This window comes from Egretta garzetta, unplaced genomic scaffold, assembly GCF_000687185.1.
Source record: "Egretta garzetta isolate BGI_Z169 unplaced genomic scaffold, ASM68718v1 scaffold32, whole genome shotgun sequence".
NCBI lineage: Eukaryota > Metazoa > Chordata > Aves > Pelecaniformes > Ardeidae > Egretta > Egretta garzetta.
In genome coordinates, this window is record NW_009259035.1 from 1,654,576 (window position 1) to 1,672,443 (window position 17,868).

The following is a 17,868-nucleotide window of genomic DNA, read 5'->3' on the forward strand; positions in this document are numbered from 1 at the left end:
CCTCCCCCCCCCGCCCTGCGCAGGTGAGGACAGAGACCGCGGTGGTTGGAGCCTGACCGAAACGTTGTGCTTCCCCGGCAGATATGCAGTATGATGAAGACGATGATGAAATCACCCCCGACTTGTGGCAAGAAGCCTGCTGGATTGTTATTAGGTGACTTCTTAAAACCCACTGTTCTTAACGCTTCGGCGTACGCGCTCTCGGCCTTGCAGGCAGCGCCCAGTTCGCTTGCAGCGTGTCGTGGGAGCCGCAGGCTCGGTCGCGCTAAATAGCGTGGTTTAGCACTTTCAGAGCAGAAACAGCAGGGTGGTGGTTAGGTGTCAAGAAGCCCTGATGAACCCCCAGGGGGGTGCACTGTCTTGATTGCAGAGTGATTTTTGGTTCTATATCAAGCGCATGATTTTGCCCACTACTCTCACAGCTGATGCTGGCATTAGGAAATCATTACTTAGCTATTTCATCGTGTTGGTGTTTTTCTAGCAAGACATAAATGTCCAGGACCTGCAGCTTCTTGTGACCATTAAGGAGTGGGATGCTGCGTGGAACTGAGTAAAAAGCATTTCTCTTGCTAATTGCATCCTTTGCAATATGTATATGACTGGTGTCTTAGGGCAGTAGTTGCAAACAGAACAGTGGATCTGCGGGGATGGTCCCACAGGCAGTCTGGATGGAGAGCAGAGATGAGAAACTTCGGAGGCAGGAGGAGGTCCTTTCTCTTGCAGCTCAGTGGAGTGTGCTACCTTTGCTTTCCGTCAGGTGGGAGGAAACGGAGGCAAGTCCTTCAGCCAAGGCTGCACCTCACTCCATATGATGAAACACCTTGCTGTGAGGGTGACTGAGCGCTGGCATGGGTCGCTCAGAGAGGTTATAGAGTCTCCGTCCTTGGTGGTATTTAAAAGCTATCTGGACGTAGTTTTGGGCAGTCAGCTGTGGGTGACCCTGCTTGAGCGGGGCGATAGGACAAGATGACCTCCAGAGGTCCCTTCCAACCTTGACCGTTCAGTGATACAGGTTGCCCTTTCCCTTCCTCCTTCCCATTGTTCGGTAGCAGACCCTGCTGGCAAGATTCACTGTGGCAATAGCATGGTAGCCAAGGGCATGTCCCCCTTCTTGGGGAAGCCTGAGGTTATTAGTAGGGAAGTAGTCCTTACCAGTTTTCTCTAGGGATCTTGGCACTGATGAGGCAGAAGCTGGTAGAGTGGGTTCCCCAGCTGGCTTCAGGAATGTGAGGTAGAGGAGCTTGCTGGCAGGAGCTCATGCAGCAGACGTGTTTAGGTCATCCCATTAAAAGTTAGGATGTGGGGCTTCAAATTTAGTCTTTGGTTTTTACAGTTAGGTTGTGCTGGGTTGAAGCTGGGTGACACAAAGGCTAGGGGAAATCCGAAGAAACAGTGAAGCTGGGAATCTCTGTGGCTGGAACAGAGGGGATCCAAGCTAAGAAAAGTTCTGAGAACTGTTACCTTGACTTAGGGGCATGCACTTGGTTTACTGCAGCTTGGAAAATGAGTTAAAGCAAAGTAATTTATGTACATTGTTGAAAACTTTAGCTGAAGTCACTTTTACTGAGGTTTCAGTGATCACATTTCCCTTCTCATTTAAGGTAGATGGTGTGTACAGTAATGGCTTAGCCAAGAGGTGGCAGCAACTGTCACTTTGCAGTGTCTGTGCCTTCAAACACTGAGGGAGAATTGTTTAGCGTTTTTGAGCATCTGTGTTTGAAACTCATGCCTTGGGAGAAGTGAACGTGTTTGATTCTGTACTGTGTTTCATGGCTTTTAAAGGTTTTGTAATAAATACATCTTAAACTTGTTGATGTATAAAGTACATGACTTAAGGTCTGTTGTTCATTAATGCACTTTTTTTTTTTTAGCTCCTATTTTGATGAAAAGGGTTTAGTCAGGCAACAGTTGGATTCTTTTGATGAGTTTATTCAGATGTCTGTGCAGAGAATTGTTGAAGATGCTCCACCAATTGATTTACAAGCTGAAGCCCAGCATGCCACAGGAGAAGTGGAAGAGCCGGTAAGTGGATACCCCCAACAGAGATGATGTGGTTTTTATCATGAAAAATTATTTTAGCTGGGTTTTATTCAGCCCCCATCTCAAGAGACAGGAATACCTCTGAGTTATGACATGGCTCCTGCAGCCATTGGGACAGAAGTATGAACTCTTTGGAGTCTGTGATGTACATGGCCAAGTTTCTAGACAGTCCGGTATACGGATGAGAAACACACGCCAGAGCTTTGTTATCCATGGAATCCATCTTCCCTCTCCTATAGAGTTACTCTCTCCTGCTGGTTAAATCGTTGGTTGAGTTGAGAAATGACCAAGAACAGTTGGCTGCTGCAGCTCATGTTCTCAGTTACTGTATGAAACTGCGCTGGTGGGGATGTATTAGAGCAAGTCAGGTAGCCAAAAGCAAACCATGTTTTGGTGGAATTTTGATTTTCAGTAGCTTTACCGTGGCAAGAAGGGTTTATGGCTGAAAAGTTGTCCGTTAGCTATCTTCAGCCAAAGTTAGGTCCAGGTTTTCAACGGGTGCCATTGCTCATCATCTTCTGTTGGCACCATGTTCCAAAGGAGACCAAATCATCTAAGGTCTGCACTGTGTGATGGCTCTTCTGCCATGAGTGTGCATCTTCTAACAGTGGCTGTGGTGCTTTTGTCCTTGTCCCTCATGTAGTGTGGTCCCTGTTCCATAAGTGATCCATTCCCCTGCTATCAGTCGCTACCTTGCCGCTTCCTTGTAGCGATTTAAAGGAACATTAGGACACCTGAGCATTGAATTTGTTACGCATTTTGACTGTTCCTTTGCATTCTGTAAAGAGGATAACTAAGATTTCTTTTGGTTTCTTTGTTACACAAACAGTTCATAAACATTTATTTCACTGTAATTCTCCTTAATGTTTCATCTGTTATTCTATGTATATTCCTGCGGAATTCTCTAGCTATGCAGTTCTGCAATTGCTATACATAGTTAAGGTTCAGATCACAAGCATGGTATGTACCTGGCTTATTTTTGCCCAAAAGCTAGTATTTTACTTTCTCAAATCAGAGAGGTTCGTTTCTTATTCTTGTTTATCAAATTAAAGTTTTTTAGGAATAGGTCTAGATATGAGAAAAAGGAAACTTGCCTTTTCCTTCAGAGTCGCTTGCAGGCAAACTTCCCTCATTTGAAGATACTGGATTAATTTAAGGAGACTGAACGTATTGGACTAATTTGACTTTTTGTTTCCTTCTCCCTCCACTTCTCAGCCTCAAATTCTGAAGGCAATTTGGGCAATTTATAGTGCATCAGATGGTTTAGCAACTATGCTCAGAGGTAGGAATTACAGTATATACATTCTCCTTGAGAGCGCTTGCATGAGAACTTGGTACTATACTTGGCTGATGCTGCAAATCCAGGAAAAGGGTGTTTCTTTGGGTAAGAATTGAGAGAATTTTTTTGGCCTACAAAATGCCAGCAAGTTTCTGCCACCTTACTGTTGTAGGAAGCTTTTGTGCCTTTTTGAAATCAGATTGTTTTCAGGTCTTTTCCGATAATTCAAGTCTTACTTTGTTTACTGATCCTATAGAATCATCCTAGGAACTGGCGTTGCCCAACTTGCTGTGTTTTCAGTTACTGATAATGGTTATCCCTCTCTGGTAGCAGTTTTGGTTAGTAATGACTAAGAGAGAGTATCTTGAATACAGAAGGCTTGTTATTAATGTATCTTGTGGATAGAGCAGCAGTGACACTTCAGTTTGCCTGAAAGCTGTGGGGTTTTTGATAAATTGATGCAATAATCTGTTTAATCTCCAGAGGAAACGAAACCACGTAGCACAGATGTTAAAAATATGGTTTCTGTGGCTCTGTGTAAGACAAAATGTATGGGATGGGTAATTTACACCTTTGCCTTTAATGATGAGTCCAGAGAAAGGGCTGAATATGAGGACTTTGAAAACATATTTTAGAAAGGCTAAAACTTATTGTTTCCGTCGCAAGTTGATGACTTTTTTTTTTTTTTTTTCTTTTTTTTTTTTCCTCTGCATTGGAGCTTGCTCTGCTAGAGCAAGAGTGTTGCTTTGGTGTTGTCCTACAGTGGAGTCCTTATGGCTGAGATACCATAAAATGCCTGCATGGAATTCAAGCTTTGTTTTAGTAACAAATGTTCTCAGCTGGCTTCTAGGCAGATACTTAGTAGGGGTAGCAGCACTGTAGTTCTTTATTTGTGTTAGCTTCTGTTCTGCAAAGGGACACAGTGGCAAATAGCAACTCGAAGCAAAGGTTGTAAGGCAACAAGCCTTTCAACTTGTATATGTGCAGATCTGATGATTTGCTTATGTTTCCCCACCCCGCTTGACTTTGGTCTGTGAAGGAATGCTTCATGAGTAGAGCAGCTCATCTCTAGGTCCTTTTGCGTGCAAGGAGGCAAAGAACCAAGTTGCCTCGGCATGTTTGTGTGCCACACATGTAGAAACACTTGAACAAAGCTACTGTTGTGTAACTGCTTGCTTTCTTTTAAGTTCTAGCTCCCCCTACCAGGTACACAAATGCACTTTGATAAGAGTGTTGGTTTAAAACTTTTACCCCTTTATTTTAAAGGCTTTTGATTTACGTGAACTGAATGCTGTAAATCTCATTGCAGTAGGATTCTGAGGGGTGAGTGGCTCTCCGAGCAAAATGAAGACCCTGAGAATTGTTCTATTGCTGGGGGTATCTGTGCTTTCATGCCTGCCATTGTAACACATGAAAGGATTTCTGTGGAACTAAACCAAAGCTATTAAATTTAATGTTTTATGCATGGGAGCAAAGCTTTACAAAAACTCGCACCTTGTTTGATATGTCACCTATCTCATTGTATGCGTTGAAGCAGAGTCACCTTTTTGCATCATAAAACTAGCCGTTTTCTCTAAAGTTACATAAATATCTAAGTAGGCACATGTAAGGCATATTCTAGTTGTCTATATATTCTCTGACTTGGCGAATTTTGAGTTTCTTACCTATTTTATAGAACGAAGACCAATTTGGGTACTTTATTCTTCTCTTACCAATGTTTTTGATTCCTTATTTTCCTCTGGTTTGTTTTGGGTTTGTGGGTTTGTTTTTTTTTTTTAATCAATGAGGTGTTTAGAAATTATTGAAAGTTTTTGAATGCTTTTTTGATCTAGTAATCTGAAGCGGGATTGTTCCCATACCTTGAGCTGAGGACATGTGGCAGTATTGGGTATTAAGCTCTAGGGCTGCTTTTGAACAAGCAAAATGGATGTTGCTTCCATTACAGGTAAATGTTGTCTTGTTTTCCAGCCCCGGTATCTGCTGAAATTTGAACAAATCTATCTCTCGAAACCTACACATTGGGAAAGAGATGGAGCACCCTCGCCTATGATGCCCAATGAAGCCAGACTGAGAAACCTGACGTAAGAACAAACTCTGTAGTGGATAGACACAAGGAAGGACTGGCCCTGCATTATAAATTGATAGTCTTTTTCAATTTAGTAGTGCCTTGAAAATGTAGTGATTACTGCTCTATTTAAATTTTGATGTCTAGTTATTAAATGCAGATGGTGATGGTGACAGATAACAATGGTGTTTTTATTCTGTAGGTATTCAGCCCCCTTGTATGTGGATATAACTAAAACAGTTATTAAAGAAGGGGAGGATCAGTTACAGACACAGCATCAAAAAACTTTTATAGGAAAAATTCCTATTATGTTACGTTCAACATACTGTTTGTTGAATGGCTTAACTGACCGTGATCTTTGTGAACTGAATGAATGCCCGCTTGATCCTGGTGGCTACTTTATCATTAATGGATCAGAAAAGGTAAGGGATTATACCTTGCACAGTCATCTTTACAGACACTGAAAGTTCTGTTGCTTGTTTCCGTATGTTTTGCCAGGAACATAAGCACTTTTATTCCAGTTTATCACAGTTACTGCAGGCACTTGTAATCTTGTAGAAAGATGGGCTTTTTGTCCTGTTAGGACTTTCTTGGGTGACCTTCTCCTCTTCTCTGAGGCATGTTTCCCTTCATTGGTTTCATAAACTGTTTTGCTGTGAATGCCATTAAGTACTCTAGATACCTTCCTTTCATTTTTCGATATTGCAGAGCAGCACGCTCTCTAAAATGAGGTGGTACTTCACTCAGTCTCCTCCAGTTTGTTCACAGCTGTATAGATGCATTTTAATATAAGAATAGGCTCTTCCTTCTGTTGCTGTGGATTCAGCTTGAGCAAATCATACCCTCTCCATGCTTGTGCCTCACGAATGAAACTGCCAGGTTTTTGTAACTGACATCTGGGCAAACGCAGCAAAAGAAATAGAATTATATTTTTCTTCTTGGGAGGGGAAAAAAAAATTGGCTTTGACTGCTGGAGCTGGCATTTAAATTTAAATGCCTGTGTAGTGCATTGGCCTTGGAAACAGATAGTGAAATGCTTTCTTTATCAGTGTTGTGCCTAAAGCTAACACAAATGTCTTGGCGCAACTAGCAGTAAGTACATCACAGAGAACAGTGTTCTCGGAGTTTGTTGTTTTGGTTATTCTGTCTTAACTAGGTCTATGTTTTGCTTAATACTGTATTTTTAAAATGTGGAGTATAATCCAGCTGAGCTTGGCAAATTGACTTCATGCTGTGCAGTGCTCTTAACGTTATGGCACCTGAAGGAATAGTAGAAACATACTGTGCTTGTTACTTTCAGAGTGCCCTTTTGTCAGTTATTTACTAGTGTCCTTTTTTCTAACACAGGTTCTGATTGCTCAAGAGAAAATGGCTACAAACACAGTATATGTGTTTGCAAAGAAGGATTCAAAATATGCCTACACAGGAGAGTGTAGATCTTGCCTGGAAAATTCCTCTCGACCAACAAGTACTATATGGGTTAGCATGCTGGCCAGAGGTGGGCAGGTATGCCTAAGCAGTAGTAACCCCTACCTTAGGGCTTACAATAAAGATTGTTTTGGGAGTTTTGTTACTGTCCTGTCTCTTCATATAATTTACTTTCGGGATTTTGAGAAGACATTTCTTCTGATGCGAAGTTACAAAGAAGGTAAAATTAAATGAAATTGTATTCTGTTTGTCGTAGATTATGCCTGTCTCTGGGACAAATAATTTGAGGATTGAAATGAAGACTCAATTTGTGGCAGGTTTTAGGATGCGGCTAAAAATAATTTTAGAATTACTGTAAATGAATTTTTTTAGAAAATCCAAACAAGCTGTGTCCTGTTCTTTGACAAAGGACAAGAATAGGAGCGGGAACCCTGTCTTTACTGATGGCCAAGCTAGTGTTTAGATGTGTTTTTCAGACCACATATTAATTCATATTTAACATCTAATTGTGCCATCTGTGAGGGAAAATAAGTTCTATTCATAATTTCAAAAGCAGAAAGTGTCAGTGCTCATTTACCATTGCACTGATGTTTGGGAAATTCCCAAACATGTTCCAAGAGTAACTTCAATAGAAGCCTTGCATCACTCTCATTCCTAACATCTGGTGCGCTCTTGAGTGGTTGTCCCTCTGCATCCCACAATGTTTGTTTCTTTCTGGGAGGGAGAGCAGCTACAGTTGTAAGAATGGCGAGCCTTACACAGTGGATTAGAAAAGCTGGGCTTAAGCTGACGGAAGGAAAGCCGAAGGTGGATAGGATTGCTCTTTGCAAAAGGGAGAGAAACGATGCACGCAGGTGAATGATTAGTATTGTTTAAATTCCTTTGTATTGGCAAAAACCTTCCAAGTTTTTGCAGACTTCTAAAGTTAGAAATGTTTTTAAAATAAAAAAAGTTACTGCTGGAGTAAGGTTTCAGAATAGCCCCTTAGCTGGCCTGCTGAGACATCATGGTTTCCTGTAGTGCTTGAATAAATACACTTAATACTGTAGCCAAATCCAGGGATATATTTTTATTTAAAGGCAAGATCATTTAAGACTAATATCTGTTTCTCCACGTCTTTTCAGGGTGCGAAGAAGAGTGCTATTGGTCAGCGCATTGTAGCAACTTTGCCATATATCAAACAAGAAGTCCCCATCATAATTGTCTTTCGTGCGCTAGGCTTTGTGTCTGACAGGGACATTTTAGAACACATCATATATGATTTTGAAGATCCAGAAATGATGGAAATGGTAATATATGTTAAAGAAGTTATTTCCTGGGTTGACATTTGGCAATGTGTAGGTGTGGCTAATCATCATTTAAAGTATTGTTCATTTTTCAATTGTAATTTATTGTTCTATTATTTTTGTGGGTTGTCTATTAGAAATGTCAAAAGTTCTCTTCTAAACCTATTCTAATGAGTATTTTAAGTGAACAGAGTGCAATGGAAATTTCAGAGAGTTAATATGTATTTTAAGAGGTTAGGGTCTTACCCTCCTGCCATTGACTTTAATTGTAAAATCCCGATTTATACCTGAAACAGCAACAGGCCTAGAATGTACTTGAATGAGAACTATTTTCTGAAGTTTAAACTGTTCATTGTGTGCTTCCTGTGTGCTCTATTACTGTTTTCTGTTGCTCTTGAAAGAGCTGCTATAGTAAAGCCAGAAAGAACTGGATCAATAATTAGCAGTTCCTGAACAGAATCATCAGCAAACTACTGTGTAGTTTCCTTCAACACCAACAGGCACTGGATGCTACAGAATTTTGCTGTGTTTTGTGCATTAGGTCAAACCTTCTCTGGATGAAGCGTTTGTCATTCAGGAGCAAAATGTTGCTCTAAACTTCATTGGATCAAGAGGTGCAAAGCCGGGTGTCACCAAAGAAAAGAGAATCAAGTATGCTAAAGAAGTCTTGCAGAAAGAAATGCTCCCACATGTTGGTGTCAGTGACTTCTGTGAAACCAAAAAGGCCTATTTTCTAGGGTATGTCACTATTTTCTGTCACGCATCTGCAAATGGACCCTGAATACAGATTTTATTCACATACATACGATTGGAAGAACACACTGAATGGGAATTTGTTTTTAACCTTAGTCTTCTGGATACTCAGTGATAAACTTTAGGGGACTGGTGTATTTCCACAGCTGAGAAAATGCAGGTGTCAATAAAATCGAAAACAAAAAGTTGAAACAAAACAAACCTCTGACATATTCTGGATCTTAAATTAAGATGTATTGATAGTGATAAATGACTTTGTTTGACATCACATCGCACGGAGAATACGTAGAGGTTGATAACTAACGTGTAGATAACTACTGATAAGCTGTTTGCAATGTCTTTAAGACTATTAGTACGTCCTCTTGATCGCTGCTTATTGGTATGCACATGAACCTTAGCATCGGGAAACTTAACATTTTACACCTGATTCCTTGTGCTTAAACATAGCCTGAATTACAGTACAGGACAGACATGTAGCAGAAAACGTGTTGCCACCATGATGCTAATATTAACTTCTCCCTGAACTTTCAGTGGGTCATGCACCTCTGAGGACATATGTGCTGAAGAGGTCTGTTTTAGGACAGCAGTATCCTAAAGATCTAGAATGGAAAACCTTTAGGGAACTGTTCACTGATTTATCTGTGAAAGCATGTCATCTTTGTTGTAAATGTCTGCTGTCATTTTAAAACATAAACTATCTTACTGCTTTAGGTATATGGTTCATAGATTGTTGCTGGCAGCCCTGGGAAGAAGAGAGCTTGATGACAGAGATCATTATGGCAACAAAAGACTGGATCTTGCTGGGCCACTGTTAGCTTTCCTGTTCAGAGGGTAACTATAATATATACGTTTTCTTCAGAGATGATTAATGGTAGAGGTATTGCCAGCTCTGTGCTTCTAAATCAATCCGACTATTCTGGTGCGTCTGATACCCAGTCCTGGGCAGCACAGCCTGTATCTGATTATGGCTTTTTCATGGAGTGGGTAAGTTTCCTCTAATAGCAGGTGGCTAGCATCAGCTTGTTTTGAAGCATATTTTGTGCATGTTTGCCATTTGTTTTGTTTTATTCCCCCTTCCTCCTCTAGTTGCAAATTAATTGCCAGTGGAGGCAAGTAGCAATTGCCAGGAGGCCAGTGGCATTTTTTCCAAATAGTGCTGGGTAGGCTGAATTGCTACAGTACTGTTTAATGATTCTTGGCACCTTCTTCTACAGAATGTTTAAGAACTTGCTGAAGGAAGTGAGAATATATGCACAAAAGTTTATTGACAGAGGGAAGGATTTCAACCTGGAACTGGCAATTAAAACAAGAATTATTTCAGATGGTTTGAAGTATTCATTGGCAACTGGAAACTGGGGTGACCAGAAGAAAGCTCATCAGGCCAGAGCAGGAGTATCTCAGGTACAATAGCTGAATAAGGCATGGTAGCATTTGTCAGGTTTACATAAAACTATATCATGGAAGAGTTTAACATTGCTTGGCAGCCATGCATGTTGTATGTTAAATAGAACCACTTTTAAAAGGAAACTTCCAGAGCTGAAACAGATGAGCAAAGACTTTTCATGTTAGAGCATGTGCTTGTGTGTCTGGTCAAGATCTAGTCTCAGGGAATCTTTAGGGAGGCTGGATTTCTTTCCTTTAATTACTTCCAGTGCTTCACAGGTGGTTAAAGAAACTTGAGTGATACCTTGTAATGTAACAGTTATGTATTCCACAGCTAATGATGAGGAGCACTGACTTTATTAGCCCACAGCAGTGCTTAGTTGAGCTTGTTTCTCATAAAGGTGGAAACAGGAGAGAGGTGAGAGTTTTTTAAATGCCAGCACATTTTGTTGTCTGGGGCACTGGTGAGATCATAATTTGGGGAAAGCAAAGTTAGGAAAGGGGCAAAAATGGTAGCTGTCCCTGGATTGTGTGTCGTTGGTGTATGTGTATGAGGGGCTTGTTTGCTTTTTAAATAAACTCTCACATTTCAGGCTGTAAAATTAAATTTTCTTAAATGTTTGGAAAGCCTTGAGCAGACTCCGAAAAGAATATAAATGGTGATTTGCTCCTAATAACTAAGTCATCTTAGTTTTTCAAACTATGTTTGAAAAGATCTCTGTGTCATTGTACTGCCAAACCCTCCTAGTGAAAATGCAGCTTAAAAAGTATTTTTACAAGTATCACTCATTCTAGTTACCTGACCAGAGTAAGCTATACTACAAAAAACAGATTTTAAGGGTCAACTTAGTCTAAGATTAATGGAGGTGAACTGAAAAGTGTAGCTAACAAAAATCAGAGCTATTGTAGTTCTTTTGAAGTATATAATTTCTAGAGGGCATTGATCCTTTGCTCTAATGTATCATGATGCCTGTCAACAACACATTTCAGAAGCTTTGACTAACTGAATTCCTTACTACGTGCAGGTGTTAAACCGCCTGACTTTTGCATCTACACTTTCCCATCTGAGACGCCTGAATTCTCCAATTGGTAGAGATGGTAAACTGGCAAAGCCCAGACAGCTGCACAATACACTGTGGGGAATGGTTTGCCCTGCGGAGACTCCAGAGGTAATGAAAGTAATATTTATGTCAGTACTTACTCAGGCCTAACTGCTTTTATCCGCTAGTCATTTTATACCTATGGCACTTGTAATTATCACTTGCACTTTTTTTGAAGTGCTGACATGAATATTTAGCTTTATAGTTGACTCTGTAATTGAATAGTAGAAATTAATAAGTAAATAGCACATTTTGTGTCTAGTTCCTTCAGGATTCGAAGTTTAAGTTCTCAGATCTTCTTGGGAGAATCTCTTGATTTGGAAATGCAAGTTAACTTTGTGTTTCCATCTAGGGTCATGCAGTAGGACTTGTGAAGAACTTAGCCCTGATGGCTTACATTTCTGTGGGGTCCCAGCCATCCCCAATTTTGGAATTCTTGGAAGAGTGGAGCATGGAAAACCTGGAAGAAATCTCTCCAGCAGCAATAGCTGAGTATGTGCAAATGAAACTGTTTAAACAGACTTAAGCTTTTTATCCTGCACAACTCTTCAAGGGTTTGATTTTTTGGTGGTGATTATTTTATATTTTTTTTCCCCTCCCCTCTTTCTAGTGCTACCAAGATCTTTGTCAATGGCTGCTGGGTAGGAATACACAAAGATCCAGAGCAGCTCATGAATACCCTAAGGAAGCTCCGTCGTCAGATGGACATCATTGTATCAGAGGTATAAACTTTTAGAGTTTTGTGTGTCTTTTTAGATGAGGGAGGATAATGCCCTTATACTACTTTGCAAGCTCCAAATAGCATAATTTGCAAGTCTCTTTCTGAACATACTTCATATTGCTTGGGGTTTTTTTTTGTTGTTTGGGGAATTTGGGGGGGGGGGGTTGGTGCTTTTGGGGTTTTTTGTTTGATGTTGTGTTTGGTTGTGGGGGTTTTGTGGTTTGGTTTGGTTTTGGGTGTGTGTGTGTGGTGTTTTTTTGTTTTGTTCTTTTTTTTAAAGAGGATCCAGTTGAAAAAACAGTTGAAAATAGTCTCTTGTTTGTAGAAGTGTTGATGTTTGTTCTGTGCTGCTGATAGCACCTGTAAGGCCTTTGCTTTAAGGAACTTTGTTATCCTATTTTGTGTTCCATAGTTTTGGTTCCAGGCTGAGACTTTGTACTCATGGGGTGCTGCTTTCTTGTACAGGTCTCGATGATTAGGGATATTCGTGAGCGAGAAATCCGCATCTATACTGATGCAGGCAGAATTTGTCGACCCCTTTTAATTGTGGAAAAACAGAAGTTGCTGTTGAAGAAAAGGCATATTGACCAACTGAAGGAACGAGAGTATAACAATTACAGGTGAGAGATGTTCCTGAAATTCAACTGAGTGTCTAATTTTCCATCTTGGAGGCTGCAAGTTCCCCCAGATCGGAAAGAGAAATATTTAAAGCTTTGTGCAACACAAAGATACTTTCTCTGCCTGGTAGCTTACTTAATTTTTTTAATTGCACTGAGGCAGTGGTAGTAATAATAAGCCAGGGAAGTCCTTGTTCTTGTTACGGCTGAAGACACCCATTTTATGCGTTAGTTGAGTATTTCAGACATTGGTTATTCAGTTGGCAGGATCTCGTGGCCAGTGGTGTAGTAGAGTACATTGACACACTGGAAGAAGAGACTGTGATGCTGGCAATGACTCCAGACGATTTGCAAGAGAAAGGCGTGGCGTATTGTTCAACATACACGCACTGTGAGATTCACCCATCTATGATCCTGGGAGTATGTGCGTCTATTATCCCTTTCCCTGATCACAACCAGGTCAGTGAATCGCTTCTGACATCCTGCTTTTGAAGTTGATAGAAAACCCACAGGTGTATGTGTAATGAGCTTTATGGACATATGTACTGCTCTTCCCTTGTCTGTCTAGTCTCCCAGGAACACCTACCAGTCTGCTATGGGTAAGCAGGCTATGGGAGTTTACATTACAAACTTTCATGTTCGTATGGATACGCTGGCACATGTGTTGTATTATCCTCAGAAGCCCCTCGTAACAACACGCTCCATGGAGTACTTGCGATTTAGAGAGTTACCAGCAGGTACGTTGTCAGTTAATGTTTATTAAACAAAAATACTACTGTTTTGTTTAAACTGTATCACAAATGTTGTGTGTAGAATACCCAAATATTTAGCGAATGTATGTAACTTAAAAATTAATTAATTATAGGTTAAATGTTAACTTATAGCTGGAAAACTAGGCTGCAAAAAATACCTTGCTAGTGTTGCAGCTGGAACTACTTTATCCATATAGGCTGCTAAAATCTTAACTAGAAAAATGGATTTTCTGTATTGGTATTTGCTAGCTTCTTCACAAGGGGTCACCCCTGACGCTCTTTTCTACCCAAAGCTTCATTTGCTCATACTACGTGATTTTTGTGTGTGGGACATGGAGATTTTATCTCAGAAAGGGTAGAACAGCTTCGCTGTAGAGAATACAGCTTATTTTGAGTTACAGGTAATACCTCTCTGGTATGTGTGCATCCTCTCAAAGTACTTGCTCTGCCTCTTATAGGTATCAACTCGATTGTAGCCATTGCATCATACACAGGCTATAACCAGGAAGACTCTGTCATCATGAACCGTTCTGCTGTTGACAGAGGCTTTTTCAGGTAAGAGTGTGTAAATTTTTTTAACTGCTTGGAAGGAAAAAAAATTAAAGTATACTGAGTTGTCCGGAGGCTCAACAAAAGTTCATCTTACACTAGAAGACACCATTCTCCAAATCTTTCCAACCTGAGTAGTTTGGGGTTTTTTTGTTTTTTTTTTTAATGGGGGTGGAGGTAGCAGCACAATGAAAATGGTGAATGTGAATCTTAGCAAAACACAGTGAGGATGGTTCATCGTTTGTGTAACCTGACTTCCCACTCTCTTCCCAACTGTTCCATTTTGGTTTTTAGTATGTTTACTGTTCTTTGTACAATGGTTAAATGAAAAAATATTTGGACTCTTTGCTGTTATATTTTCATATAACTCTTGCCACTTATATGAACTTCTTAGGGGCAATATTGCAGCTTTGTAATATAGTCTTGTCTTCAGTAGCATGACAGTTGCTACCAGTGAGGAGTGGCAAGTTCCTCTACTTAGTAGGAATTGCTATTAGGACAACTGGCAACTGATGTGACTTTGTGCGTTACAGTTTTTAGATGGCTGTGATTAGTTGTATAGCTGGTCAATGGGTTTCTAGTTATGTTCACTTTCTTTTGTCCAAGTTGAGCCCAAGAAGTGTCTTCTTGGTATCTTGGATCTACTGCCTTCCAATGTAGAATGAGACTATTAGACTTCTATGGCTCAAGTGAAGCTTTTATAGAACCTCCTGCATGCATGGGAGTAATTAAATGTGGATAATATTTATCTGAAAGGCTGTGGCTTTGGTGTACTGGCAACTGAGGCAGAAAACAAAAACCCTTACAAGCCCCAGAAAGATGCCTGTATAAATTGAAAGTTTTCTACAGCAGCTCAGTTATACTGAGTGTGGCACTGCAAGGTAGCAGTAGAAGTCTAAAAATGCTTGCAAAATGGCAGGAATAAGGAGAAAAGTAGTATGAAACGATATGATGAAGATGTGAATAATCTTCAGGAATAATAACTACTTTTGAGATGTGAAGTAGATCCAAAGGTCTTGTCTCTATAATTATCTATAGGTACATTGGGAGTGTCTGAAAAGTGACCATCAAAAATGCCATCTGAAACTGTTTTTTGTTTGTTTGGTGGGGTGTTTTTTGGTGTTGTGTTTTTTGTTGTTGTTGTTTTCCCCTCCTCAGTGATGTTCAGATTAGCAAGACTTTAGAGGAGAGGTTGTGTAGCACATGAACATTATTTGTTTTGGTCATCATTAGTAACAGTAGCCATAACATGTGATAAAAGGGTGATTGTAGTGAAATTGAGATGTACAGATGAGGAAAAACAATGTTGGTTTCACTGGAGAAAGCTTTATAACTTTGTTTCAGATCTGTGTTCTATCGCTCGTACAAAGAGCAAGAGTCTAAAAAAGGGTATGACCAAGAGGAAGTTTTTGAAAAGCCTACACGTGAAACTTGCCAAGGTAAGATATGGGAGTGTATGAAGACTGAGTTTTTAAATTAAGTATTTGTGGGCAAGGTTGTTAATGTTATTGAACTGATTCAGTCTCTATTTTGGGACATACAAAATAGTAGAAATATCTGGATTAATAGCAAAATACATCAGTTGAGATATTTGCATAAAACTATCTTTAGACATTTTAGCAGTAGTCTGAAGTTGCAAGCAGACTTGTTGAATTTCTACAGAACGTCAATATGTTGAAAAGTCAATCTGTTGAAAAATTTGGGAGTCTACTTTTTTCCCTTTTTTTTTTCCAAGGTATGAGACATGCAATCTATGACAAACTTGATGATGATGGTTTGATAGCACCTGGGGTACGTGTGTCTGGGGATGATGTCATCATTGGCAAAACAGTAACGCTGCCAGAAAATGAAGACGAACTGGAAAGCACTAACAGACGTTTCACAAAGAGAGACTGTAGCACTTTTCTGCGAACTAGTGAGACTGGTATTGTAGATCAGGTCATGGTAACCCTTAATCAGGAAGGATACAAGTTCTGCAAGATTAGGGTGAGCACTGATATGTGTGCTTTCTACTTTTAATAATTTTTGTTCTGTATTTACATTACCAATTGAATGTTTTCCTATGGCTTACAGGTACGCTCTGTAAGAATCCCACAAATTGGAGATAAATTTGCCAGCAGACATGGTCAGAAAGGAACCTGTGGTATCCAGTACAGGCAAGAGGTAGTGATTTTTTTTTTTTTCCCTTTTTAACATTTTATCTTCAATCTTCTTAGCATTGGAACTGCCTTAAGTGAGTTGTCTGTGGAATATCTACTCAGGTGCAATATATTGATTTAAATTTAGCTAAAATGTGTTTAGAAATGGACGCAGCTGCTTCTTACATGGTACTTCAGTGCCTTTTAAATGCTTTAAAAGATGCCATTTGAATCCACGCAACTGCTTTTCTTAAAGCTGATATTCTGGGAAGTACTGACTGTCTGTTTCCCTGCTCTAGGATATGCCCTTTACCTGTGAAGGCATCACACCTGATATAATTATCAACCCCCATGCTATCCCTTCCCGCATGACCATTGGTCACTTGATTGAGTGTCTTCAGGGGAAGGTAAAAAAAAAAAATAAATAAAAATCTTTTATGCAGTATGTCCGAGCAATATGAATTAAAATGGGGGGTTTTAGGGGAGTTTTTTGTTTGTTTGTTTTAAGGTACTACTTCTGGTAGATGTTAAGCCACTAAAAAATAAGGATTGTTCTCCAGTTACTTAGTAGTTAAAGCAGGTTCCTTGGGGAAGACCTACGGTCCTGTAAATTTTGTCCAGCAAGTCGACTACAGCATTCTCTCTCACCTGTTCCAAACATTTCCTGTGACCTAGAAAAAGGAGTAGCAAAATTGTCAATACTGTGTATTTTAAAAATTAAATCTCAGTATAGATTGTGTAGCTGGCTGATAAGCAGAGCAAGATGTCTTGCGCACGGAATCTCAAGTTCTGGCATTAAAGCTATTTCAAACAGCTTAATGTTTTCTTACCAGTCCTTCAGAAATCTGACAAGCTTTTGCACATCTCTTCTCTGTAGGTGTCCGCAAACAAGGGAGAAATTGGTGATGCTACACCGTTTAATGATGCTGTCAATGTGCAGAAGATTTCCAATCTTTTATCAGATTATGGCTATCATCTAAGAGGAAATGAGGTATGATCAAAATACCAATTCCCTATAATTTTTTTTAATATACGTTTGATGGATAATAAGGCTTATGATTCAGTGATTGCATTGACTACTTCAGGTCCTCTACAATGGCTTCACTGGTCGAAAAATCACATCACAGATCTTCATTGGTCCTACGTATTACCAGCGGTTGAAGCACATGGTAGATGACAAAATCCATTCTCGTGCAAGAGGGCCAATCCAGATACTTAACAGACAGCCCATGGAAGGTAGATCTCGGTAAGGATGTTTATTAGTTTCTATGCAGTGTTTTGGTTTTCTTTGAAGTTTTTAGCCCTAAAAATTAGCTGCCTCAACTTTGCTGCTAGAATTTTATTAGCCTACCCCAGATAGCCATCCATTTTCATGTGTTTGGCTTAAGATGATGTATTGGGTGCAGGTGTCAAGGTTTTAGTAGCAGGAGGTACTGCTGGGGTGGCATCTCTGAGAAAGGACCAGGCCTTGCCCTGTGCTGGACATGGCCACTTACAGCTGGCTCAAACAGACCTGCTGCTGGCCAAAGCTGAGCCCATCAGTGATGCTGGTAGCACCTCTGTGGTAACACGTTTAAGAAAGGGGAAAAAAATACTGCGCGGCAGCTGTGAGAGAGGAGTGAGAAAATGCGAAAGGAACAGCCCTGCAGATGCCCAGGACAGAGAAGGAGGAGGGGAGGAGGTGCTCCAGGTGCCAGAGCAGAGATGTCCACGAAGATCATGGTGAGGCAGGCTGTTCCCCTGCATGGCAGACCACG

At 40.2% G+C, this 17,868-nt stretch overlaps 1 protein-coding gene across 1 annotated transcript in view; it reads left to right on the forward strand.

Annotated features, from left to right (window-relative positions):
• The first annotated feature begins 57 nt into the window (after nucleotides 1-57).
• POLR2B (RNA polymerase II subunit B) overlaps nucleotides 58-17,868 on the forward strand; it is a 31,846-nt gene continuing 14,035 nt past the window's right edge. The window contains exons 1-22 of the mRNA XM_009634839.2: nucleotides 58-154; nucleotides 1,872-2,022; nucleotides 5,288-5,400; nucleotides 5,587-5,806; nucleotides 6,732-6,890; nucleotides 7,937-8,101; nucleotides 8,640-8,836; nucleotides 9,563-9,682; nucleotides 10,066-10,252; nucleotides 11,260-11,403; nucleotides 11,687-11,826; nucleotides 11,945-12,056; nucleotides 12,521-12,675; nucleotides 12,933-13,131; nucleotides 13,241-13,409; nucleotides 13,883-13,979; nucleotides 15,318-15,412; nucleotides 15,709-15,959; nucleotides 16,047-16,136; nucleotides 16,411-16,518; nucleotides 16,989-17,102; nucleotides 17,197-17,357. Of these exons, the coding sequence (XP_009633134.1) occupies nucleotides 84-154; nucleotides 1,872-2,022; nucleotides 5,288-5,400; nucleotides 5,587-5,806; nucleotides 6,732-6,890; nucleotides 7,937-8,101; nucleotides 8,640-8,836; nucleotides 9,563-9,682; nucleotides 10,066-10,252; nucleotides 11,260-11,403; nucleotides 11,687-11,826; nucleotides 11,945-12,056; nucleotides 12,521-12,675; nucleotides 12,933-13,131; nucleotides 13,241-13,409; nucleotides 13,883-13,979; nucleotides 15,318-15,412; nucleotides 15,709-15,959; nucleotides 16,047-16,136; nucleotides 16,411-16,518; nucleotides 16,989-17,102; nucleotides 17,197-17,357 (3,218 nt within the window). The 5' untranslated portion in view covers nucleotides 58-83. The remainder of the gene's footprint in view (nucleotides 155-1,871; nucleotides 2,023-5,287; nucleotides 5,401-5,586; nucleotides 5,807-6,731; nucleotides 6,891-7,936; nucleotides 8,102-8,639; nucleotides 8,837-9,562; nucleotides 9,683-10,065; nucleotides 10,253-11,259; nucleotides 11,404-11,686; nucleotides 11,827-11,944; nucleotides 12,057-12,520; nucleotides 12,676-12,932; nucleotides 13,132-13,240; nucleotides 13,410-13,882; nucleotides 13,980-15,317; nucleotides 15,413-15,708; nucleotides 15,960-16,046; nucleotides 16,137-16,410; nucleotides 16,519-16,988; nucleotides 17,103-17,196; nucleotides 17,358-17,868) is intronic.